This window comes from Chenopodium quinoa, unplaced genomic scaffold (genome assembly GCF_001683475.1).
Source record: "Chenopodium quinoa cultivar QQ74 unplaced genomic scaffold, ASM168347v1, whole genome shotgun sequence".
Taxonomy (NCBI): Eukaryota; Viridiplantae; Streptophyta; class Magnoliopsida; order Caryophyllales; family Amaranthaceae; genus Chenopodium; species Chenopodium quinoa.
Genome location: NW_018745170.1, coordinates 2333104 through 2360871, shown reverse-complemented (window position 1 = coordinate 2360871; position 27768 = coordinate 2333104). Strand labels below are relative to the sequence as shown.

Sequence of the window (27768 nt, the reverse complement as noted above, 5' to 3'; positions counted from 1 at the left end):
ACCTTTTTGTTGTATGATCTAGTCATTCTCAGGCGATAGATCTCATGGCGCAAAACAGCATTGCCCCTCTTTTCAGGAAGTGAATCTAATGCCAGGCGCATGGCTTCCCAGTTTGCCTCTTCGTCATATAGCATTACTCGAAGAGTTGGTTAGTAGTGTTCTATTGGAAGGACAGCTTCCGCACCATAAGTTAGGAGGAATGGAGTTTCTCCAGTCGCCCCTTTTTCAGTCGTCCTAATGGCCCAGAGAACATGTGGTAGTTCATCCGCCCATAGGCCGCCTGCTCGTTCAATCTTTTTCTTGAGACCGTCTGAGATGATTTTATTAAAGGCTTCTACCTGGCCGTTTGCTTGTGGACGGCCGACAGATGCAAAGTAGTTTGCAATTCCTTGGTCACCCAACCAGCTTTTGAGAACAGGCGTCTCAAATTGGGGACCATTATCAAAAACCATAGACATGGGAACCCCAAACCGAGTGATGACGTTTTTCCAAATGAATGAAATTACATCTTTCGTCTTTATTCCCTTTACAGCCTCCGCCTCTACCCATTTAGTGAAGTAGTCAACGGCAACAAGTATATACCTTCTGCCGCCTGTAGCAGGCGTATATGGACCCAGAATGTCCATGCCCCACTTAGCAAACGGTAGTGGGCTATGAATGGTAGTGAGGTCAGTAGCCGGACGGTGAATTAATTTGCCAAACCTTTGGCACTTGTCACATTTTTTCACCATCTCCATTGCATCCGCTTCTAAGGTAGGCCAGAAGTAGCCCTGGCGCCTTGCCCGTTGAGCAAGCGTCCTTCCACCTATATGTGAAGCACAGTAACCAGAGTGGAGATCGTCTAGTATCTCTCGTCCCTTTTCAGGTTAAGAAGGGTTGTAGGTACCCCCTTTTGTGAAGTTCTCCCTTTATAATTTCAAAATTGGTGGCTCGTCTTTTCAGTGCTGCCGCCTGTTGAGGATCATCCGGCAGTGTACCGTTTGTCAGATATGCCCTGATTGAATCCATCCAGGTTGAGCTTCTGTCTAGGATTCCAATAGGGTTTTCCTCGATGCTTCTCTTCTCCATTACTTCCCAAAAAACAGTTCGGGGAGTATCGGAGGAGGCGGATGATGCTAATTTTGACAGTGCATCTGCCTGGTTGTTTTCTGATCTCGGCACTTGGATCAGATGGAAATCCTCAAGGGAGCCGACTGCTTGTCGGACCGCCTGTAAATACTTGATCATGGCCGGATGGGTTGCTTCGTATTCGCCATTGTACTGACTTACTATCAATTGTGAATCAGAACAGGCGTCTATTTTTCTTGCCCCTGCCGCCTTGCACATGCGGATCCCGGCTAGTAAAGCTTCATATTCTGCCTCATTGTTTGAAGCCTGAAAACTGAAGCGTAGAGCATACTCGAACCTGTCGCCTTCTGGAGATTGACATACGACGCCTGCTCCACAACCATTTGAAGTAGAACTTCCGTCCACATATACCTTCCAGACTTGGTCTGGAACTTGAGAGTCAGGAGGACGAGTCATCTCTACAATAAAGTCAGCAAAGGCTTGCCCCTTCACTGCTTTTCTAGGCTCGAAAGTAACTTCGAGGCTCTGAATTTCTATGGCCCATTTGATCATTCGTCCTGACGACTCCATGACGGTAAGGGGCCGCTTGATTGGTTGGTCGGTATACACGACGACTGCATGTGCCAAAAAGTAGGGCTTCAATTTTTTTACAGCCATGAAGAGTGCAAGACCAAATTTCTCCACTAGGGGATACCTCAACTCGGCATTTTTCAGTACGTGACTGGCAAAGTAGACCGGGAGCTGACAGCCGTCCCTTTCAGCAAGGAGCACAGCGCTTAACGCATGATCAGAGACGGCCAAATACATGTAAAGTACTTCTTTGGGCAAAGGGCTGACCAGCCTCGGCAAGGAATGCAAGTGAACTTTCAATTTCTGGAAGGCGGCCTCAGCATCCGGCCCCCATTCAAACCTTGCCTTTTTCTTAATTGCCTGGAAAAAGTATAGGCATTTGTCGCCTGATCGGCTTAGGAATCTCCCCAAGGCCGCCAGACAACCTGTTAATTTCTGAACCTCTCGGACGGTACGGGGCGACTGCATGTCGATGACCGCCTGCACCTTCTCAGGGTTCGCCTCTATTCCTCTCTGATTGATAAGGAATCCGAGAAATTTCCCAGACTCAACTCCAAATACACATTTCTTGGGATTGAGCATGACATGGTGCCGCCTGAGTGTGGCGAAAGTTTCTCGGAGGTCCGTCAGATGATCTTTCTGAAGTTTAGTCTTGACAATCATATCATCAATATATGCCTCGACATTTCTCCCAATTTGATCAAAGAACACTGTGTTTATCATTCGTTGGAAGGTAGCCGGGGCATTCTTAAGACCAAACGGCATGACAGTGTAACAGTATAACCCCTGATCAGTGACGAAGGCCGTCTTCTCCTGATCTTTCTTCCACAAAGGAATTTGATGGAAACCAGAGTAGGCGTCCATAAAGCTCATCAAAGCATGGCCGGCTGTTGAGTCGACCAGGCTATCAATTTTAGGCAGAGGGTAACTGTCTTTGGGGCACGCCTTATTCAAGTCTGTGTAGTCGACACAAATTCGCCAGGTACCATTCGGCTTTTTAACAAGCACCACATTTGCAACCCAGTCTGGGAAGTAACATTGCCGAATAAACCCTGCGTCAAGTAATTTTTTAACTTCGGCGGCTGCCGCCTGACTTCTTTCTTCGCCATGGTTCCGCTTCTTTTGCCGTACCGGCTTCTTTTTCGGATCCACAGCGAGTTTATGTACTGCCAGATCAGGACTAATGCCTGGCATTTCATGGACTTCAAATGCAAAGATGTCCTTGTATTCTTTCAATAGGTTGTGAAAGTCGTTACCAAGGTTTCTCAGAGCAGTCGTCCCAACTTTGACTGTTCGGTCAGGACGTGAATCGTCTAAGATCAGGTTCGCATGCTCACCAGCCGGCTGAGGGCGGAACTCATCCGGCCGCTCCTCTGCCAATGATTGCTATTTTCTTGCTTTTCTTGCGGATTCTGTCTGGGACGCCTTTCTCTTTTTGTCGCCTGTGTCTTGAACAGGCGCACTCGACTTGACATTGTCAAGGTCTGCTTTTTCTTTACTTGACCCAGTGGCCATAACAGTGGGTTTGACATCCGAGAGATAGCACTCTCGGGCCATTCTCTGATCTCCCCTTAGGGAGCCGACTGTTCCATTATCCCTCTCAAACTTAAGCAGCATAAGAGACGGGATTATAACAGCCTTGGAATTATTCAGGGTTGGTCGACCCAGAATCATGTTGTAGGCCGAGAGTTCCTCTACTACTAGGAACCGGACTACCATGTGTTGTCCTTCCCCTTTTTCGCCCAGGAGAATGGGTAAATCTACTCGTCCCAGTGGGTGGACGACTCCTCCTCCAAACCCTATTAAAGGGTGGGAGGCCGGATGTATGCAGTCCGTCTGATATTTCAGTTTTGACAGACATTTGCTGCTGATGAGATCTGAGGAGCTCCCGGTATCTATGAGGATTCGACCAACTCTCTGGTTGGCCACTTTACATTCAATAACGAGAGGGTCGTCATGCGGCCCCCTTACCCCTCCTAGATCCTCTTCAGTGATGACAATCTCAGGAAATGTATATTTGGACGGCCGTTCTTGGTGAACGGAATTTACATCTAACCGCCTTATATTATCTTTGTTGCCCCTAATAGTGGGGCCGCCTCCTGAGAAGCCGCCTGCAATGGTGTAGACGACTGCATCATCTGTATCGGAACTGTCGGCCTGTTGATTCTTTTTGGCCGACTGCTTTTTTGAGGAAGTGTTCCCCGTAGATTTCTTGACATAAGTGTCAAGATCACCTTGCTCAGCCAAGCGGTCTAGGTACCGCATGAGACTGATGCAGTCATTGGTGTGATGACCAACGTCATCATGATAAGCACAGATTTTGTCTTGGTTCCGGTTGTTTGCAGAACCCTTCATGGGGACCGGCTTCTCAATTGAGAACCGTCCATTTATTTCTTTTAGGATAAACTGGTTATCCTTGTTAAACACATACTTTGGGGAGTATGGTTTGAATTCTTTTTTCTTCTTCTGGGCCGGCTGTTTAGAGGAATCGGCCGCCCAGACCTCTTTTCTTTTCTCCTCTTTGTTAGACGACTGTTTCTGTCGTCCTTCTCTTTTGTCGAACCTTTTCCCGTCCGACTGTTTTATCGTACACAGATCAGTCGCCTGTATATAGGCTTCTGCTTCAATCAAGGCCTCTTGAAGAGTCGCCACCCTTTTTCGAACTAAGTCAAATTTGAAGGTAGACCCGTCTTTGAGACCTCTAAAAAAGTCAGTATAAGCTACCTCATCCGGTAACCCTTGAATCTGTATTCTCATCAGGTTGAACCGCCTGATGTAAGAACGAAGCCCCTCCTTCTCGCCCTGCTGAATTGTTCCCAAATCAAGGGTCGTTTTCTTCGCAGGGATGTTCATGGCGAAGTTGGAGGCAAATAAGTAAGCAAGCGTCCTGAAACTGTTTACACAACCAATCGGCAGGTTGCCGAACCATTGCTGTGCAATTCCCTTGAGAGTCGCTGGGAAACACTTGCACCAAGTGGGATCATCCAACCCTTGAAGGTACATTAGGTTGGTGAATGCCATCAGATGGTCTTCTGGGTTAGTAGTGCCGTCATAGGCGCCTACTAGTACATTTTTTACTTTGGCCGGCTGAGCGGCTTCAGTAATTTCCTTGGAGAAGGCCGACGGCTGTTCACCAAGTCTAAGCAACCGTAGCTGCCAGTCCATAGGTTGGACGTTTTTTGCTGCAGGTCCACCAAATGGAGGTGGCTGCATAAAATACTGTTGTTGCGGCACAAATGGTAAGTTTGGTACCGCCTGGGCACTATGAAAGCCGGACTGACGGGAGGTACCGCCTGACTGACTCTCATGGTACGACTGAGTATGCCTCATCGAGGTATTTTGTAAACTTTCTTGAAAATTTGAAGTAGAGGCCGACTCTGACAGTCGGTCACTCTTCTTCTGTTCTAACAGCAGACGAGCGTCTGTGTATGTTTTCTTCGACCCGTCCGCCTGAATGTGACGAACAGGTTTCCTATTTCCCGTAGGATATCTGAATTTTGTGAAATCAAGAGCAAGTGGCTCCCGCTTCTTGGATTTAGGATGAGGAGTCGCCTCTCGCCCTTGAACTGGCTTCCTCTTCAGTGAAGTGGAAGGTTTTTTGGCCGACTGCTCTCTGACTGAAGCAGGCGGCTTTTTGTTGATCAATTCTTGAATCTCTCCCTTGAAGTCCCTCATGAAGGTCATGAGTTCGTTCCTTGTGATGGGAGCAGACCCATCAGTCGGCTGTTGCCGAGCAGGCGGTGCGCCTGCTGGCTCGCTTCCTGTTTGAAGATGCTCCCGTTCCCTCCTTTCGGTATGACGGGTACGTCGGGCCCTTAGGGTCCCGTCTGGAGCTGTATGAGTTTCCACTTCAAATTCACTTTCGGTGTCATGGTCCGACTGAACTTGAGGGTCGTTTAGGGGACGCCTCTCTTCAGGAGTCGGTACAGACTTGGATGCCATCTCAGAAGTACTCTCCCCACAGACGGCGCCAAATGTTTCGGGGTTTTCTGATGTCCTGCGGGAGAGTTACAACACCGAGACTGGAACCGGACGCCTGTACCTGCAAAATAACGGAGACTCCTGAGAGCTCCGCCTCCAACGGTCAAGTTAGTACCTGATTAAGGAGTAATGAGTGCGGAAATTAAAGTGGTTTAGTCTCTCTAGGTGAGAGTGTTTAATGTATAATCCGTGTGTTATTAGAGTTCTCTCTCTTAATGGGGATTAAGAGGAGTATTTATAGTCTTGAGAAGCGTGCCACTCTCTAGGTTTAGGGTAAACCTAGGGCTGACCGGGCCTCTAAACAGGATTGGGCCTTGGTGGCCGGTTTTCCCATCTGGCATGGGTGGACACGTGGCGTGTCTCAATTAGTCCGCAAAGGACGAATCTGTGATTGACACGTGGCAGGCTCCTATTGGCCTACGTGAAGGACACGTGGCGGAACCTGGTTGGTCCACTTGTCAGACGGTGATTGGAGGATAAAAATCCCCTAATCACTTGGTGCTGCTCGCTAGCAAGCACGCACAGCCACACACATGCACGCATGACTTGTGATACTGCGTGTTGTGCTATTGATAAGTCTATTTTATATATATATTTATTCCCCGTCCCAGTGGTCATAATTGTGTTTATTTGAGCTCTACGGAGCTACTTTTATTACTAATATGCGTTTTTAGTGTTTTCGTAGTTTTGGTACTGTTTATAGGAAATTGCAGATTTGGAGTATTTTCCCGGACTTATGATAAGCCACTACGAGCATTGGAGAATTATGACCATTTTTCATAGCCCAAGACCGATTGGAGTCGTCAAATCGGTGATTAAAGGCTCGGCGAAGAAGAAGAGTCCGGGGCAATGGACCATGTATTCAGAACCCAAAGAGGAAATGTGAATTGGGCTAAGAAACGGCCCAATTGAAGAAATCTAAGTTTGCTCGGGAGCTCGCCCGGCAGGGCAAGATGGCGCCCGACCGGGCACGTGTTTCTGAGTTCGTTTAGCACTTTTAATCTTCGTTTTAGCTTAGGTTTTCTTAGTTTAATATAAATACGCTTTTGTTCAGTGAGTTTGGGAACTTCTCTCTCTCTCTCTCTCTCTCTCTCTCTCTCTCTCTCTACTTTTCTCATTAGTTTAATTTCTTAGTTTTTAGTTTTAAGCTCTTAGTTAATACTCTTGATCCCTCTCAACACTTTGAATTATGCAATTCTTTACTTCCGTTTAATTTAGTAACGATTTCTTCCCCTTTTAATTTCGGTAATTTAATTGCTTTGATTTAATGTGCTTCCTCTAATTGCTTTGGTTAGTTTAGATTTACATATGTGCGAGTAGTTTATTTTCTAGGGTTTGTGGGGACCCATGAATAATATGAAGGAGTAATTTATTAATGTTGATTGTTGATGTTTTAGATTGATTTCCTATTGATTGATTTAATGCTATGCAATTAGATTTGCACAGGTTTAATTGTATGAGTTATGCAATATTGATTCGAGATTCGAGAGCTGAGAATTGATGTTTAGGCTTAGTTTCAATAGGCAGGTTAATTTATAAATGGTTAAGTCAAGATTCGAGAGATGCAATTTAATAGCGATAGATTAATTCTATGGTCATAATACGTAGCGAAAGCCCTATATGCTCTGATTAATCTATGCATTGATGATTGATTATTATGTTTTACCCTGTAATATTATTTATTGGTGAACCTATACCCTAGGTCTTTTATTATTGTTTTCCTCCCTTATTTAATTTGCTTTAGTTTAGTTATTAGTTTAATTCTCACAAAAACAATTTGGTTACTTGATAATTTAGATTATATTAATTAATTAGGAATAGAAAGACTTGTTTCCCTGTGGATTTGACCCTACTTCCCTATCTATTTTAGTTAGTGGTTTTAGGAATTACTTTTGATTAGGTGATACGACTTTAGCCTGTCAGCTGTGCGATGCCCAAGCATGCTGCGATGCTAGCGATGATGCGGCTAGTGCCGCTATGCTAGCAAGCACGCAAAGCACGCCCAGCCACATCACACACACGCATGGCACGCATCTTGCGATGCTCGTGTTGTGCAATGTGCGTGTGCTAGGAAATGCTAGGCACGTTAGCACGCATGCGGTTTGGGACCTCACCTAGCCTAGCACTCGCATGGCTAGACCAATGCGATGCTACGGCTTGGCTCGTACTTTTCGCTTGCTTGATTCCACGTCTCGCCGAATTCCGAATTCGACTCGACTTACGACGCTCGGTTTCGACGCTCTAAGCTCGATATCCAACGTCTTTGTTCGTAATACTCTAATGGCTCATCTAATCCTCTCGGATTGATTCGTCGTATCGGATCGGTTATTCGATAGGGGTGCGACCCGAAGGGTTCAGTCAAGATTAAGCCGTAATATTAATTATGCATTAATATTACTGATCGGAAACGGCGTCCAACTAGGCATTCCGATCACTTGACCTTACTGAAGAATTAGTTTTCTAATAATTCCGAACCCTCTATCAAAATAATACACTTGTTGGAAGGACACCATTCCTTTCAGGAACCATTGTAGGCCCTTATCAAAACCCAAAACGAATTTTAAAAACCTTTGTGTTAGTCTCACAAGCAAAATATATGATAATCAAAACAATAAACCACATCATATTCTTATAGAAAGTAAGCATGATTCGTTGTTCACTCATGCCCATCATGAACATGTTTCATCACCTGAAAAGCTTCTCTTTACTTTGTCCCTACTACGCGCCATTAGAAATGGGTCGTCGTAGGGCCAAGATAAAGAGAAGGCCAAACAAACATACAAACAAAACATACGATACATAACCATAAACTGAGTACCTTAAACCAGTCAATAAGCTACAAAAATAGCTGATCAATAATTAGACGACATAAGCTGAAACAAACGATAGGAATTAATCTGAAAACTAACACGGCTTATCTAGCAGGGTTTTTAATTTTCTTCACAAAGTTATTTATATCGGGCAAAAGGTGTCTGTTACAAAAAACAAAGTATTTGTAACGGGCAAACTTTGCCCGTTACAAATACTATTTGTCCTACCCATTACGCTGCTTAATTGTAACGGACTATTAATTTGCCCGTTATGAATAGGTTTATTGTAACGGGCAAACTTTTGTCCGTTACAAATAGGGCGTTACAAATGACCTTTTTTCCACTAGTGTCTCCAACATTTAAATGCCTTTCAACATTCTTCATCAATTGTATTATCATTTCCCTATTCAATCCACATACAAGCAATTCTTTTCTTTGTATTATTCATTTCCCTATTCAATTCACATACAAGTAATTCTTTTCTTCCCTTACTTTTTAACTTTCATTGAATTGATTGATAGTTATTCAATCACCCATGTGACGGTTACAAGATTTTTCCTAAAATATTCATTGAGATTCCAAAGGACAAATTTTCTTTTCTAATTTCCATATATATAACCCGTGCATGGCACAGGCCAAAAGGCTATTATCAATCAATACTATATACTAAAATAATCACCAGGATTATCCTAAAAGTACACGTGTCGCGTCCACGATAAAAATTTTCCCGCCAAAAACTTTTCTTTCTTTTTTTTTCCTTGAAATATAATAAGATAATTGATATATATATATATATATATATATATATATATATATATATATATATATATATATATATATATATATATATATATAAATAAAGAGAGAGAGAGAATATAAAGCCTAAATTATACTCCCTCCATTTCATAATTAGAAGCCTATTTCCCAATTTTCACAGGAATTAAGGAAGTTGATTGGGAGTACAAATATGTATGTGGGGTTAGAGAGAGAAAGAAAAAGTGGTTGAGAATTATTGAAGAGATGGAGAGACAAAGTATTGAAAATTGATGTCAAAAGTACAAAAAAGAAAAGGATGACAAATCATCAAAAAGAGGGCATTATTGTGAAAAAGTACTTCGATAAATAGAAATAGGCTTCTAATTTTGAACACCCAAAAAAGGAAAACATGCTTCTAATTATGAAACGGAGGGAGTAGAACAATAACAACTACTCTAAATAAATAATATATTTTTTTTCGAGGGGCAAATAAAATATTAAATGTATACATAATCTATAAACAATTACAAATTTATAGTAACATATAAATATAATTTTTTTCCTGTGAATATCCGAGCGTTGCTCGGGCAAAGTACTATAATATACTAAAACTGACACCAGGAATGACACGTGTCACATTCGGGTGCTGTACTTACCCTCCAAAATTCCCCCACCCTTTTTTTCGATTTTATTATTATTGTCAATGTCATCAACTACCTACTATAAAATTTACACAAAATATTCACCAAATCACATAATTATGATAGTTTTGATTCACATATTTCCCAAATCTATATTAAATTTTTTTCATATCTATTAATTCGTATACTATAGATATTACTCTGTATATCATATACAATACTAATGGGTCGATATTAGGTTATTATTGTGTCTATAGACTCGGTGAATGCAATGGGTAAAAACATGTATTAGATTGTAGCTACTAAAGCGGATGGTATAACAAGAAAATAAAATTTTAGTTATTTCTTTACGGGAGATAGAAAATAAAATAGTTTACTTCTCTCATATTTATATTTATGTGAAGCATTATTCGTTTATTTTTCAATTAATAAAATAATATTATAAAAAATAAAAGAGATACAAATAACATAAAATACTATTCAAATACAATCCTTTCTTTTTGTATCGACGACCATTAGTAAATGAGCCTTTTATTACTAACTAAACTATCTTTGTTTTTTTTCCTACGGAATTGATATTTTGATTTATAAACTTATGCATCGCACGGGCATTATAGTTTTAATTTAAGATATTGTCACCATTTACTTCTCAGCTTGATAATCAGGTAAATTGTTTTCGAGAAGTCACGGAAGCCAAATGACTGGATGAATATTTTGATATCAATCCTAAGTTCCCAGCATTCTAGCACTTTATGATCACCAACATTTAATAAACACAGTCAAATTTCCTTTGCAAAGATGAACATTGAAATAGGATGAAATGATTAACGAGATCTAATAGGAATTTTACCATTACTCCCTATGTTTCTATAATACAACACTAATATGCTACAAAAACTTGAAAGAATGAATGCACAATGCTTTCAATGTAGCACAAAATATAAAGAAAATTATATGTATAAAGCTTTCTGAGTACAACCGCAACTTATCTGCTCATGAAAACCTAACACATCCTAGTGTGGTTTGCAGGAACACAAATTCCACCTCTGCTCATGTAAGACTTGTGGCGAAAGCTTTTGACCTTTATACGTCTCTTTCACTGCAGATATAAGATGGTTTCTTCCTACATGAATCAAATCAGGTGCTTGGTGCCTGACAACTAGATCACATCTTGGAAGACTAGAGTTAGCTGCAAGTCACTGCCTTTCTGATGAAATGGTACATGCTTTCAATGTTTCGCTCCAGAAAGCTTGTGCCCTTTTGAAAGCTAGATTTACAGGGTTGACAAATCAAAGACCAACCCAGTATGAACGCCCTTTGCTATTATGGATGGGTGATGAGGAAGGAGAAGCAACACACCACTCATACCAAACCTGCATCCAATTGAAAGCCAACTCAGCTCAGCTCAGTTGAAATTTAGTGATGTCAGGGGGAAGGGAGGGAAGAGGGGGAGGGGGGGTACCTTTGTTGAGCCCGAACATCGCCAAATATGAACTTCTAGAGGGACTCCTGGACGCACGCACACTGGTGCCCTTAATGGGAAGAAGATAGGAAACCTAGACAAGAGAGAAGCAGAACATCATTAAGCAGACTTCAATGCCGAACTTTGGCTACAGTAGTTACAAAACTTGAAACTCGTGGTGCTGGAACGACTGATGCATAATACATGCAAATACTACTCCTGTGTCCTGTCCCATATTCCCATGAATTCCCACTTTAAGATTGGCACAAAAATTAGGAATAGATTCAACTCGTAAAATAAAAATTGCAAGAGGGTATATTAAAGACAAGGGAAGATCATGAAAATACAAAATGAAGTTCTTGAGATACTACAATATAAAAAGTGAAGTTAATTTTGAAACGATAGGAAATTCAGTCAGTAACTAGACAATCTAAATGGGCAAGGGGGTGGAAATGGAAAAGGCCAACAGAGAGACAAAGTCTGAGACAAATGGTTAAGCAGTTTATCCATTCATTTTATTTTAAAACCTACACCCAGCACCTCATCTCTTTTTATCATGCAACCGTACCCAAATCACGCACACAACACAGAAAGTCTCCCACTTTAATAAGACAATGGAAACTAAAACACATAAATCACATTGAAACATAGCAATCAGAGGTCGTAAAGAGGCAAGCACCCCCTCTGAATCATATTATCAAAACGGAAGTGATGCATATTTGCGAAACTTCCCTAAAAGGCAAGTGATGCGATATTAAAAGAACGGAGGAAGTATAAAACTGCAACAGTTGACCATAAAAGCCAAAGAAAAATTTAAAACGGCACCATATACTTCACATTACTTTAGCATAACAGCAAGTAATACTACATTGTATTTTCTTACTCCCTTGTGAAATACTACATTGAACATCGGCTGTCTCCAACTTAAAACCTTTTCTAAATTAGAATACCATATGGAGTACAAGAAATAGAATATTTAAAGACCCCAATGAAATCCCTAGCTATATTTAGGCCATCAATATTTTGCCACACAAATCCTGACCTAGCATTATTGTCTGACAATGACAGTATTTTTAGTTGGAGGTTGCCCCAGTTAATCTCCGTGATAAACAAATTTCGTTTATCACGGAGTAAAACCGCTACCTCAAGTAGCAGTTTTGCTCAAGTAGCGGTTTTGGTATAAGCAGTTTTAAGGCAAAACCGCTACCTCAAGTAGCGGTTTTACCCATTTTCATCGCAAAAATTACACTTTTGTGCCCGTGTTAAACAAAATTTGTTTATCATGGAGATAAACTTGTATTTCCTCTTTTAGTTGGGGGAGAAGTGGGAGAGGGGGTCGATGCTTAAGAGCAAAACTCGGAACATAACTGGAAAGAGAGCTACAGCACATACCAGCTAAACATATTTGGTGTTGGCATTGTTGGTTCTATACCAAGATGTACATCTTTGTAGAGAGTAGCATCAAAGTACCCAGCGAACCCTGGCAAGCAAAATAGACAGCAAAGCTCTTTAATAAAATTTCCTTTGAATAAAACAAAGAAATGAATATTGAATGGAAAAGAAAGCACTGAAGAATCCAACATGTAAATTTAATGGTGTCCACATGGTTACATATGCATTCTGAACATAGTTGTCATCTACTGAAAATGAGGATTGAGACCGTACTTGTAACTACTAACTATACAAATTAAAAATCAAATCTCAGCTTACAAACAAATCTGTAAAGCTTTTTTTTTTTTTTTTTTTTTTTTTTTATATATATACATTTTTTAAAAAAATTATAATAGAATAACTATTTTTCTGGTCCCTTGATGAAAACAGATACAAATTAATTAGACGTAAAATGGTAACTATATCAAGCACCAACATAAACCTAGTATTCAAAACAATCTTATTAGGTAAATTAACAACAGAGCTAGCTAATCTTCCAGATTACAATTTTAAACTCTTGATTCTACTATTTCATTCACCATAACTGTAAATTGGCAATTAGGCATACCATGAACCAATGTTGACCCAGTGTCTTCAGGTATCTCGAACTTCAGTTTCGTATAACGTTGATTATCATTGCTTGGAGAGTACTCGGGATGGACAAAAGTAAAGACCTGTAAGTGACAAACAAGTAAATATTGTTACTCAAGAACAATCAATCTACCAGCACAGCTATGGATATCAAGAGAGTTAATTAAAAGAATTTCACTAGCAAAATAAAGACAGGACAGAAAGGATCCAAGCTCACAAAAAGGTAAGGGCTTTTTTTTTTTTTTTTCCCCCGGTGGGAATCTATATCATTTTCATCCTTTTTTTTCGGCCCAGGGGAGTGGGTAAGTGGATTTGAGGGAAGGGACTTACTGGCTGACATGGAGCAAGCCTTGCTACTTTGTGTAATTTTACCACATAAGGAGTTTCAAAGTGCACTAGATCTTTATGTGCTTTAACCTACAACAGAAACAAAAGGGAAGTCAAGTTAGATGATGGGAAGGAAATTGACAAAGTCAGACTAGTATGCCAAAGGTACATACATCATTATACAACTTGGTGCTTGTGATGGGTTGGAAAAAGCTCGTGTACCTGAGTGAAAAAGGAATGCAATCAACAAATGTTAAAATCCTAGCTACACCTTAAATTTTAGCAGCAACAATTTGATGACAATTTAAAACTAAACAAAATCAGTTGCCAAATCAAGCGAGGCAAAATTTAGTATCTGATACATACGATGATGGGATAGAGATGCCATCTGGCTTCAGAAATCTTAGAGCCCCATCAAGACACTCAGGAGAAAGTTCATTATCACCAAAAGAACCCAGCAGCTCACTAACCTAAAACCAACATAGTAGAGCAGAGTAAATAACAAGAATACATGAACAGAATTTTGAATGACATTTAGACAGAAAACTTACCAAAATGTCAGCTTTCTCAGGGGCATCCCAATGACGCATGTCACTAGACACTATGGTAACAATATTCTCCCATCCTTCAAGTTTAATCAGGCTCTGGATTAAAAAAAGAAAACAAATAACAATAATCATTCAGAGCTGTTCTCAACTTGCTATTTCCTACAAGCAAATTCAATGTACAGTTGAACGAAGAATAGAGATAGACATTGATGCAATAATATAAAAGTCCAATACACTCTCTGCAGCAGAAAAAATATGTCTACAAAAACTACAATGGCACTTAATTTACATGTAATCTCAGTAGGAATATGCCTCTAGTTGAATCACAATTTTGAACATAAGATATGGCACTGGTCAAACCAGTGCAGCACTGCAATTAATCTAAGGTAGGAGTAGCAAATAGCCTCATATACATCAAAGTTAAATTATATGAAATTCTCTTTGTAAAGAAAAAGCATAGAACACCACATGTAGGATGGCACAGCTCTCATAAGTTGCAACATGTTAAGTGGTATCTATGAAGCTAAGTGGTATGATGAAGTCCAACTTTACAAAGCTAAGCAACAAGGTAGACAGCAAGAATCACATACACCTTATTTCAGTTATCAAATCCCAGTATATCAACTTTTAAGAAAACAGAAGAAACTTGTTAAATGGTTGAGTCCTACCTCCGATCAAAAATTCCAAAACAGAGAAGATTATTTACAAAAACAACAGATAAAATTAGGCAGATGACTGTAACAAGCTTGAACAACTAAATGCAACTTACATGAAGAGTTATCACAGCATTAGGATTTTTCTCCACAGCATAAACTTTTAAAGTTCTGCCTGTTTCTTTAGCTGCCTATGTTCAAAACAAATAAGAAAAATTAATAAAGTGGTACAGAATAATCTTAATGTAAAAAATTATAAAAAAAAATCTAAAATCAAGGCATATCAAGAACTACTGACCAATATTAGAATTAAGGAACCCATATGTTCAGTAGACACCAAATTTAACAGGCTATCTGAAATAGCTAGGCAAGTTTTGAAGCATTTGTCATAAATGACTGGATACAGTAGCTCACGATTTTTTTTTGCATGTAATACTTTTTAAGAAAAAGTAAATGTGAATCATTTATAAGCACAATTGTAGCCAGAGTGCACTCTAAAGCATCTATACTCACGAATGTTACTAGGAAAGTCACATCAAGTGATAACGCTTTGTCCAAAACAATTAACTCTGATTTATAATCTATCTTTATACCCGTGATGCACAGGGTAGAAGAATGGTGAATAAAAATACTTCCTGATTGTGATATCGTTTGTCCCTCTAAATTCCTCAATGATAATGTATGTCCACCCATATATATCTCTAATATGCTTCGTCCATTTTTTAGTTGACGCGTTTATTTTGTCACGTTTGCTAGCGCATAAGTTCAATGATTAATATCTCTAACCATCAATAATTAAAATTTTCAGTTGATATTATAAAAAACATACATCGAGGCAACTATAACAAGATCCCACATGAATATGTTTTATCATAACTATAAATTACAAAAGCTAGTCAAAGTAGAGAATGTGAATAGTGTCAAAAGTCAAAACATGTCAACTAAAAAAAGAACGGAGGAAGATAACTACCTCTATAACTTTGATGCACAGATTAAAAGAATTGTGAATAAAAACACTAACAGTTTGTGATATCATTGCTATCTTTAATATCACATTAAAGCATATGTCGAGCTCGGAGTTTGCGGAAAATAAGTTTGAATATTACAAAAAAACATACCCCTTCTGCAATCAGAACATAAATAAACTATCAACTAGAAACATATCCAGACAAACCTCTAAAGATGCTCTGACAAGAGGCCCCCTTCCAGCTCCAACGACCATCAAAACCTGCCAACAATAAATTTAGATAACCATAAATAATGTCACAGTCCAACTGGATGCATGATAGAGAGGAAAAAAATGGCACATGAGCACATAAGTAATTCAGAATGCTAGCATCCAGCACAGAAAGCAAAGATATTACACATACATATTTTTAATTTTTTTTTTTTTTTTTTTTTTTTTTTGGTGATAAACTATACTTCGTATATCACACAAAGTGAGAAGGTAATGTCATTAACAAGTCACTGAAACATGATCACTTACAGAGGTTACACTCGATGCTTTCTCATCAGGAATCCTGTCCAGCAAAGCTTTACCGACCGCCCTTTGGTACTGCCCAAGAAAAGTCATCAGCACATGAGTATACATACTCCCTCGGCCCAAATAGAGTTGTCAAATATAATACAAGTATATAATTTGTATAAAAGTAAAGCATAAACTAAGGCCTTCTTAGTTTGCCTCCGGGGATAGAAGTCAAACCCATGTGTTAAATGGATAATTTTTAAACTCAATACCAGTGTATGAAAAAGCACGACTAAGGCGTGGAGGCGCTAGGCAATTGGGATGGAGCCCCTTTTAAAAAAAAAAAAAAAAACTAGGCGCCTAGCGCCTCCACACTTTAGTCGTGCAACAGGACCCCCATCACCTTAGTGCACATTGAGGTTTCTTATACACTGCTCAATACCAAAAATTTAGTAAAACCCCCCTCCATCCCCACCTCAACACCTATAATCCCCTTCCTTCAACCAACCTTTTTCCTCTTAGACACACTCCTACTCCCCAAAACAGCCTCTCTCTCCCCACCTTCATCGTGGCCTCTTAGCTTCCATTTTTCACTCTCTTTTCTACCAAAATTTACCATTCATCTCTCTCCTCTTTCTCCTCCAACCCCTCCATCCTTTAATTACACTTCTTTCTCTCCTATTATTCCTCCAAAGCAATCTTCACTCTCCTCATTACCCCCCCCCCCCCCCGCGCGGCAACCCACCTTTCATCTCTCTCACCTTTCTCCTCCAAATCTTCCCTCCATTATTATCTCTTTTCATCCTCCTCCCTCTATCGTACGTTTTTCTCTTCTATACTCCCTTAAAATCAATCACACTCCCCCCCCCCCCCACATCACCTTTTTGTCCTCCTGATCATGAACCATTGGAAAGCTGCTCTTTGGCTTTTTCCTACTTAACTTCCAGACTAGATATTATGTGGTGAAAAACAATTATTGATACAGATTGAAAAGAATAAAAGTTGATGCACCTTTCCATCAGTCACGGTAGTGATTATTGCAATGCACAGTGGCGATTATGGTGGGAGAAAGAGAGCAACAAGTATGGAAATGCTGGATAGAGGAAGCGGCAACTAGGGGGAGAAGAGGAGGCAATAGCGACAATGCTGATGGTTGTGGGTGATGAGATAGTCATTGTTATCATCCTTTATAAAGTTTAAGAAAGACATGTTGTTCATATGGTATGAAAAACAAATGCCCGGGCTTCCTAGGAGTGGGGGCCTCACCGGATCAATTTCCTAATCTTATTGAGCACACATCAAATGGGTTTTCTAGGATTGGGACTCAATGGTATCAACATCTAAATTTTGTTAAGCAAACATCATACATTGATTTGGGCAACCTCAACACATACCAGCCAGAAACTCAAAATTCCCTACAAAATCTAAATTTGAAGACTCCAATTGAAAATAAAATATATAAGTTTCCAAATCTAGTCAGCCAAAGGGTTCCCAAATAAAAAATTAGCAAAGTATAGACAGAATGAAATTACAAAACTGGTTACTTCTCATATATCAGTGCCAAATGATTGTCATCAAGAATGATAGCATTGCTTGGCAAGAATGATAGTCATCAAGCAAAGCGGCTACTGGATCAATAAATGGGCAGCGACTACAGCAACAAACTTATCAACAATAACGGAAGCTTATACATGTAGATTATAGACTATAACGTAAACAACGACAACAAAGTATCACCTGAAGATACTTTACTGTATCCTTTTCAAATGTCTCGTATGTTTGCGCCTCCAAGTTATCCATGAGAGGCTGCAAACAGCAACATGAGTAATACAGCCATGCAAAGAAAAAAAAAAGAAACAAGTAATGATTGCTCTAAGGCCTCTAACCTATATGAAATCAGAGATGTTATGTTAACCAACTTAAAATGCAACACGGAATGCGCAGAAGTTACCTGCAATGGACTCTGCAAAAAGTCCCTGTAGCTAAGCTGCAATAAGAAAGAGAAAGAACAGATTAGAGCACTTAAACCTTCACAATTTTGAGAACTAACATTCAGACACTGAATCAAACTGATGCACTACCTCATAGAGCTCCTGTTCAGGGAGTGGATCCATCTTTTGGTAAAGATAACCAATATAGTACAAGTATGCTCTCAAAGGATGCCCTACATCACCTAAGAGAAAGCTATCATAAGTCAAGACGAAAAATATTAAAACCAAGAAATAAAAGTTAGAAGTGAATTATTAGATTTCAATGTACACCCAAAGCATCAGTTTCAGTGTCATGGGAAATTCATACAGAATTGGATCAAAAACAAAGAAAATAGCAAAGGCTTTTATATTAAATCCACACAAAGAGCTATTGCTAAGTAAATAAGGCGATTGACTCGTCAGAAACAAAAACAAGATTATCAGAAAAAAGCTATAACAATGGTCATTATACGAGTGATGAGACCCACCACAATCCATCACTAAATTAGGACATACCTATACCACCAAATGGAATGAATAAAAAAAAAATTAAAAAAAATTCACTAACCCTTATATTCAGAAATGCTTAGAAGTCTCTTTTCTTAAGAGAAGAGAAAGTCGTTCACAATCTATACTATATATTAAAAGGCGTTCTAAAAAAAGTATACGTGCCACATGACGCTCTCCTCCATATGTTTTTCATTGCATGTCAAATGTCATCAATTTTTAACAAAAAAGTTTCCCACAAGATTCGAACATGCAATCTCTAATTGTAAAACTAAGTGTCTTACCACCGAACTATGTCATACTTTAGATTATTTTTTGTGTGCAAAATATTAATATTTAGTGAATGACAATATGAATAACAAATTTAATTACAAAATATTGTCATGAATTAAAACTTATGTAGTATTTTAATGTCAACCCGATGTAATGACCCAAGGCATTGCCCGGTTCCATATACTAGTTGAATTTGAAAAAGTATCCTGATTAATCAACTCTCAAAAAAAAAAAGAAAAAAAAAAAAACCTGATTATTTGGCTCTCCAAAATCTGAGACCTTTGAAGATTAGAAAGATGTCAGTTTTTGAAACCATTGCATAAAATACATTGACAATTACAACCATTTTTATGTTTTGCCCTATGCCTCACAAGCACAATGTGTTATAAAGCAAAAGGCTAAACCATCTGCAACCAAATTCAGAAACTCACTGTTAACATCATTAGTAGCTGATTCCAGTGATTTTATAGAAACAGGGTGTGCCAATCCTCCAGAAATGACTACCTGGTCATAAGTTTCAAATACAGCCAGAAATGGGTAAAAGCAACCATTAAAAGAGATGCCACAAGAATTGAAGGCTATATAACCAGAATCACTCAAATGAATTCAGGGAACTACCTGTACTGAATGGTTGAAGAACTGTGTGAGTAGCTTCTGATGACGCTTTGATAAGCAAGGGTGCCCACGAGCATTTGTAAGAAAAGACTGTCAACAAGCAAACATCACAGTGAAAATGCAAACAATACACAGGTAAAACAGTTAAGAAGAAATCCACTAAACTTACATTAGTATGAATAATAGCTGCTCGTACCGGCTCTCCAATCCAGCGACCCAAAGAATTTGTAGATGGAAGGGAACCCCTGATGTGACAAATAAAAAAAAAAAAAAAAAAAAAAAAGCTCAACAAAATTCTAGTGCATCATTTATCAATCATGACACTCGGTCAAAATGGGGCATGTAACTTACAGGACATCAAGCGCAACTGAGAGTTGGCTGTTATGTTCACAAAGAAGACGAAATGAATTCCATGTCTCCCAAGAATCAATAGGATCTCCGCCCTGTATTGGAGGTAAGACAAGGGCTAAGTGAAAAGTTCTACAATTGCACTAGTAACAGTAGTAAGGACACTAAGTCTTCTCAAAAGAATCAAAAAGATATTTCAATACTTCACTGGGAACTCATTTTTCATCTAATTAGTTTCCAGGTACGCTCAGCTCAGACACATCAAACTCAATTTGCATATGAGAAAGTCCAACCTTGGTAACGATAAGTCGAAAACAAGCTATGGCACACTCAACTCAACAATTTGCATGTGAGGAAGTCTAACGTCAGTTACGTTACGACAAATCGACAACAACTACTCAAACCTAATATAAATTTCAGCGCACATACAGCTTTGTCAACACTCTCTTGTACTCTTATTCAAGAAAAGAAGGTTTTGAGTCTTCACATGAAGTATGCAACATTTTCAGACTGTTGAATTAACAATTACATCCAATGCCTTTTTTAAGTTACACACTAATTTATAAACCAGTCAATTCCGACCTTGACCTGTTGGGTCTTGGCAATTAGCAGATAGCATATTATTATAGGAGATTTGACCAGCATTATAGCAGATTCTGTAAATTTAATACTCTCTTGAGTCTCTTTGTTCCAAATTATCTTCAAACTTCCCACCGAATGTCAAAAATAGAAATTCATATTTCCTTTTCAGCCTATCCTCTAGTCTTCATTCCATCAATCTTTGACAACCCAGCTGAAAAGTCAGTTGTGGAAAGAAAAACTAAAACCTAAGGGCATGAGTGTATCTTCTTTCAATGTTGAGTAAGGTAAATAATCAATATTCTAAGGGGTATATGAGTTCTATAATTTTATCTTTTCATCAAAAGTGCTTCAATACACTCCTCCTACAAATGAGTAAATTGACTAATCAGATTTACAAATTAGATCCAACCAACACTTATATCTCCATCTACTTACTACCAAACACTCCTCTCCAATGCAGTGCAATAAAATGGAGGAGAATATAGGGCATCACTTACTAATGATTGATCATCCATAGGGTCACCGTCTTCGTGCTTTCTCAAAGGAATTCTGAGCCACAACTGTAGTAAAACATTGATAAGAAGGTTAAATAAGATATGTAGATGATATTTCACAACAGAAAGATCTTCAAAAAGTTACCTGCATGTTGTTTGAGCTTTGCAGAATCTGATTCACACATCTTGAATAATTGGCACATGACTGACCCTTAGGGACTGGAAGAAGGCATGCCTGTTAAACGTGTAAAGATTCAACACCAAAAGTTTTCCTTTTGTAAGGGAAATAAACATCATAATAAACAAATTTCGAATCAACAATCATTACTACTTTGTCAAAGCCTGTTTAGTAAGACAACAAAAGAGATTTGATTGATGAAGGGAAAGGCTAGATCATATAATGAGCTTCTTGTCCTAGAAAAAGCAAACAGGGAAGAAATAACAAGCAAACAAAGACAGAACACAGTAAAAGAATGTAGAATCTTTTCTCGTCTTGGTAATAAACAATTGACATTCAAAACAATTGTTTGACCATTTATACTCAAGAAGTCATGAGCAAACCTTTAGAACGAAGTGTGTGATCAAATTCATCCTACGTTAATAGACAACAGCTTAGTGAACAAATCAATGCCACAACTTTATGCTTATATAGCGAGGTACTGAATGTCTGGAAAATTCTCTAGAGTAAAAAAAGATCAATTCTTTTTAAGACGTAAAGACATCCACTATTTTTATCATTTCAGATCTCAGTACTGCTAGTAGCATATATCAAATATGCTGTGCAGCTTCGACAATCATGATAGACAAATGATAATTAGGGAAAAAATTGCAGCATGTAATTTTTTTTACAGAAGGGAGCTTTTCCATAATAATACGCAGACATGAATCAGAAGACATTTAGGTCAAACTCAGGCATCTGAAATACATACACACATGCACGCACAAAGGATTGGGGCACATTCACAAACCTGTAGCGAGAGATGGGAAGCCCAAGCAACTTCTTGCTTCAGACAGATCTCAGAATCTCTCCTAAGAATTTCATCATCGGAATCCAAGTCAATCCATGAGCTGATTTTTCCTATCATAAAGACAGATTTAGGTATTTATGATTTTTAAGCAGATCCACAACAACAGACAACATTGGCTTCAATACAAGATTGAACATGAAGACTTGAAAACAGCAATATCACATTACTGAATTGACATCTTGTTAAAATAACATGGCAAGATTTTCTAAATCGAAATAAGTAATCAGAACTATTTAGAAATCTAATCACAGTCCAATACAAAAAACAGATAATCTCCACAGAATAAAATGTTGAAGTGACAATGATTTAATAGCAGATATTAATATTATAACCCATCCAATTGGAAATAATAGTAACATTTTTCTAACAAATTCAACATTACCACACTTCCAATAAAGAGGTTCCCACAACCGATAGGGTATGTGAACATTAGATGCATACAAAGAAACCCCTTAACAAATTATTATGCTAGCCCTTAATCATCTACAGTAAAAAAATCACTATGTCCCATGACTAACATCCCCACACTATAAAGTCAATGGGTCCATCCTCATTCCCTACCATCAGATATTCACTCATAATCTACTGCTATTCAGGAAAATAATGATTATTTCCTGACATTGCAACATAGTTGATGTAATCATCACTTTCAAATGATGTATCAAACTATCAATTGGACCCCATAATTTAGCTAAATTATTATTGATGTTTCAAAAGTACCTCAAATGCTTATAATCAAACTATGCACTAAATGTACTACTCTGCTAAAAATACACTATTACTACTCAAATATAGAAATCTCTAATTAGGGTACTGTTTTCAATTATGAAATCCTGAAACAGAGGGAGAAATAACTTAAATGTGACTCTGAAATAAAGATTAACATCTAGATGACAAATGCTGCAGGCATAGATCCATATCATAGAATATTTGAAACATTAATAAAATCTTATACCCATTCTGCCTTCCTCCAAATTCAATATGAAGCCAACAAAAGAATAGCTTCATATGAAAATCAAGCAAATAAGAGAAGACACTTAGAATGATGCTTAACCTATATGCCTAAGTTTCTCCATAAACAACTTTGCTATTGACTTAAGATAAACCTCATAAACGTGAGTGAATTTACAAATAAAATTACAGAAAATAATGCAAACACAATCATTATGATAATAAAAAAAAAAAAAAAAAGATTCATACCAACAACATGACTACTCCACTTAGCAGGGCTTAAAACCAAGTCTGACCCAGCTACTGGCAGGGCACCAGATTTCAGATTGTTACTACTTTCCAGGCTTGGCCGGTATGCAGGATCAACCTACAGAATCAAATTAGAGGGTTACTTTTCAAACAAAATGAGCAAGAAAGTAAACAGAATACCAATCAAAGCCAGATCTGATTATATACTTTGCTGTGTAATTATAATAAAATTTAAAGGCGTCTTAAGTAAATTTCCCCTCAAGGAAAATGCAACAAATTATTTTAACATACTGTTAAATCAACGTTAGAGAGTCGTACATGTTTTCCCTAATGTTTCAAAAAAAAAATTGAAAGAAAAGGGGGTGGGGGGGGGGGGGGGGGGGTTGGGGAAGCAGATTAGATCAAGTGAGTGACATATATACAAGAGAAACTAATAACAAACATGTGCAGCATCTTTATTTTTTCAAGGTTTAGAACTCAATTGACTTTTCAAAAGAAAAACAAATATTAATGTTGTTGATAGAAAGGAAGCGAAGCTTTGCTTAAAAAGTTATAACAGCTTCACTGTACTGCTTACATCATCATCTAGATACTATTGGTGAGCTTACTGACCAACCACACATGAAAACAACCATTCCGCTGATATGTGACTGGCTAATTAGCCACCAGATCCAATAGAAATCCATAAACTCATACATATTTACTCCTTGACGCTTTAAACAATAAAATAGATGAAATCGAGTGATAAAGCTCATGAAACATATGTACACAAGAGAATAATGACACAAACATGAGCAACGTTAATTTTCAAGGTTTAGAGCTGAACTGATTTTTCAAAAAACAATAATAATAATAATGTCAACGATAGGCAGAAAGTGAAGTTTAGCTTATACCAACAGCTTCACTATATTGGCTATATCATCTTGATGCTATTGGTGAGCTTACTGACCGAACACGCATGAAAACAACCATTCAGTTGATATGTGACTGACTAATTAGCCACCAGATCGTAAAAAAGCATATTGTCATACTTCATTTACTTGTGCTACAAGAGCAGCAATAGAATTTCCTACAATCGGGCTAGTTATATGCGTTTTTATCCTAATGCTTTAAAAAATTAAATAGGTGAAATCAAGTGATAAAATACATGAGACAATTACACAAGAGACTAACGACACAAACATGTGCAACATTAATTTTAATGGTTTAGAGTTCAATTGATTTTTATTTTTAAAAATATTAATAATGTTAATGATAGGCAGAAAGTGAAGCTTAGCTTATTCCAACTTCACTATTTTGGCTTTATCAACTAGATACTATTGGTGAGCTTACTGACCAACCACACATGAAAACAACCATTTAGTTGATATGTGGCTGGCTAATTAGCCACCACATCCAAGAATAACTATAAGCTTTTATAAGAATGCAAACAGTCAGACTTCATTTACTGTACTAACTAAGAGTGCAATAATAGAAAAGCGCACACTCACACATGTTTTTTAAATGCTTTAAATAGTCAAGATGAAATCAAGTAATTAAGCTCATGAGACAAATTTTACAAGAAGATCTAATGACACAAACATGTGCGGCAATCTTTTTCAATGTTTAGAATTCAATTAATTTTTCAAAAGAAAAGGCAAAATACAAATGTTGATGATAGGCAGAAAGTGAAGCTTTGCTTATACCAACTTCACTATATTGGCTTTATCATCTTGATGCTATCGGTGAGCTTACTGACCAACCACACAAAATCAACCATTCAGCTGACATGTGACTGGCTAATTAGTCACCATATAAAAGTTTGACTATATGCCTCCATAAGAAAGCAAACAGTCAAACTTGATTTACTTGTATAGTCTATAACAGACAAAAGAAGGTAACAATACCCTACAACAGTATAAAATATATGCTAAAGGAGAGTATATATGACATAACGAGCTGAATAATCTGAAATTGGAATCCACTTATAGAATTTTATTCCACTTAAGTGAAATCAGATTTCGGGTCATAATAAGGTGATTTTCTTTTTTGGGGGGCTTGAGTCAATCAGGTCATATCAATTCTATTGCATTAGGCTTATTGTGATAATTTAATCTTTATTATACACAATTATTGTCCTATCAAGTTGGGCCAAGTCAAGACAAGTGATTTCGAGCAGAGTTTGGGTTTTAGGGTGGGATCAGATTAGCAAGGTCTACACTTTAAATTACTAGATCTTATTTTTCATCTGACGAATTAGTATACAGTCTTTATCTTCTTTTTTATCATTAAAATCTTTAATCATCTTCAAGTTAAGACTAATAAGAAATATACCTTGACAGTATACACTAAGACTTCCCATTTCTTTTTAATTGTTCCATATCAGTGTTTGAAAAAGCGCGCCTAGGCGCTGAGGCGCAAGGCAGTAGGGGGTAAGCGCTTATTTTGGCATGGGCGAGGCGTTTTTAATTAGGCACACGAGGCACACCTGAAGCAAATTTCTGCCAATTTTTTTAACTGTTTATATAGTGCGCCTCACTTCAAAGAGGAGCACTGAGGCGCGCCTCTGCATAACCCTTATCGCTTCAGCACGCCTTGAGCTTTTTTTATACATTGTTCCATATTGACTTTCACCTTTGTCAATGTACCTCAAGCCTATTCAACCCTTATTAGCAGTACTAAGAAAATGTAGCTCAAGGAAATAGATAGGTGAATGTAAAATGTAACACCCAAATAATTCAGCACAGATTTCTGCCATAACCATGTCCATTTAAGTGACTTACTGAATATTCACACATCCAGATGTGGCTAGCTGATCATTCACCACAAACATCTTTAACCATCCTTTAATACCAACTTTTGAAGCCTTATGCCCAAAGAACAACCACTAATAATGACTACCTCAAGGCTAGAACTTGAATAATCCTTCAAAAGCAGAAACAGCCTCATGAAGATAAAGGAGCTAAAACAAGGGGTTGCATAAAGCAAAAAGACTTTTTATTTTGAATCTATAAGAATTTGTGAGAACAGGGTAAATGAGCTTATGAAATTTGCCATTATCTTGACTAATTATCTCCAATCGTTTAAAATTTCTTAACATCTGCCAAATGCCATTTAAAGCAAGGTTCTCATCAGAAACCACACTGAGTAGCTAAGACAGCCCAAAAGCTCCTATTCACCGATGGTATCCTTTGATGGGAATTGTGGGATAATGTCATAATAATCTCAACATAACGTAACATTTTTCCAATATACGCCATTTACTAACTTGTTAAAGGGCACAAAACTAAATCAATCCTCCTCCACCAATCACACTGAACTCTCAATATAATATATACTTCCTACGTTCGAATAACCCATATACCAGTGTAATTTGCTACTAACAATATACAAGGTCGGTTTAGATACAAAGTAATAGCAGCCCGGCAGCTAAGTAGTTACGCAAGAACCGGTGTGCACCCTAGTCTACTACTCAACAATTTAAGATTACCGAACATTTCGTTCATGATAACCCATTAATTGTCATTACATTGAACAACAACAAATCAGCAATAACCGAGATTCAATCCCAGCAATGTACATCAAAATATAGCTATATAACAGCCCACCAAAGTGAAATAAAACCCCACATTGATGATTAAAAGTATAATAACTTCTTAGCTGCCATAAATCAAATCAATTTAGGTGACTGACTGACTATACACATATAGATTAAAATGTGAACAGCTAATTTAGTCACCAAATCAAAAAAACAATCAAATCAAATAAAACCCACAATTCAAAAATCAAAATGGATGAATATAAAACGAAAAAATGTGGGAAATTCATACGAACCAAAGTAGCAAGAACGAAGTCGAATCCGCCTTTAATGCTATACTCAAGAAGCTGCGGCATGTCATTGCTGAAGTCAGTTTCAACGCCGCAATAGCGGGATTCTTTGTCGCCATTTCTTTCACCAAGCGGCATCTTCTTCTGCCGATTGGGGAAGAGAGAGAAAGTAGAGAGAGGAGAAGAAGAAAGGGGGGAAGAAAGTAGGGTTTTGGGAGGGGTTAGGGTTTAAATGAAGATGAAATGAGAATGATTTAGGGTTTTGGAGTTAAGAGCACATGGGTTATGGTTCAGACAATTGCTTGGGTTGTTGAGTGGGACCGTCTGAACAATGTCAAGTCATTGAAACTATCGGCGGGCGGAAAAATTATCACTAACACCATTTTCGTGGTGGAATATTTCTCTACCCACTTTCTCTCTTAACAAATCAGTTTTGTCCATTGGCAATTTTTTTCACAATTTCTCTCCCACTGGTGAGCAAAAATAATGCTTGTCCACCACTCTTTCTCTCTTACTTTTTCAATACCCCACCATTACTTTCTCTCTTCTACACAACACTTTTTTATTTATTAATTTCATTTATATTTTAACAATATTACTCCAAATAAATAAAAACTAGTCTAAATTTGTGTAACTTATTT

The 27768-nt window shown here is 38.0% G+C and overlaps 1 protein-coding gene across 1 annotated transcript; it reads right to left on the bottom strand.

The window, feature by feature from the left end:
* Positions 1-10591: 10591 nt before the first annotated feature.
* Positions 10592-27414, bottom strand: LOC110710133 (protein arginine N-methyltransferase 1.5-like). Its single transcript, XM_021888387.1, has 23 exons — positions 27134-27414; positions 23321-23438; positions 22061-22170; positions 21238-21327; positions 21096-21158; positions 20020-20111; positions 19838-19913; positions 19672-19758; positions 19485-19557; positions 18385-18476; positions 18255-18290; positions 18041-18109; positions 16325-16393; positions 16013-16066; positions 14955-15029; positions 14189-14281; positions 14004-14107; positions 13811-13859; positions 13641-13727; positions 13288-13393; positions 12681-12768; positions 11289-11382; positions 10592-11199 (listed from the first exon to the last, which is right to left on the bottom strand). The coding sequence occupies exons 1-23, from the start codon at positions 27263-27265 to the stop codon at positions 11116-11118; spliced, it is 1941 nt and encodes a 646-aa protein (XP_021744079.1). The 5' UTR covers positions 27266-27414; the 3' UTR covers positions 10592-11115.
* Between the last annotated feature and the right edge of the window lie 354 nt (positions 27415-27768).

Bases quoted from the DNA above. Each gene is read 5' to 3' on its own strand.
- LOC110710133 (XM_021888387.1), bottom strand. From the start codon at position 27,265: ATGCCGCTTGGTGAAAGAAATGGCGACAAAGAATCCCGCTATTGCGGC. The intron at 18,291-18,384 runs GTAGTGCATCAG...TTCTTATTGCAG, and splicing joins CTGAACAGGAGCTCTATGAG to CTTAGCTACAGGGACTTTTT. The intron at 13,394-13,640 runs GTAAGTCCCTTC...TGTCACTTACAG, and splicing joins GGCTTGCTCCATGTCAGCCA to GTCTTTACTTTTGTCCATCC.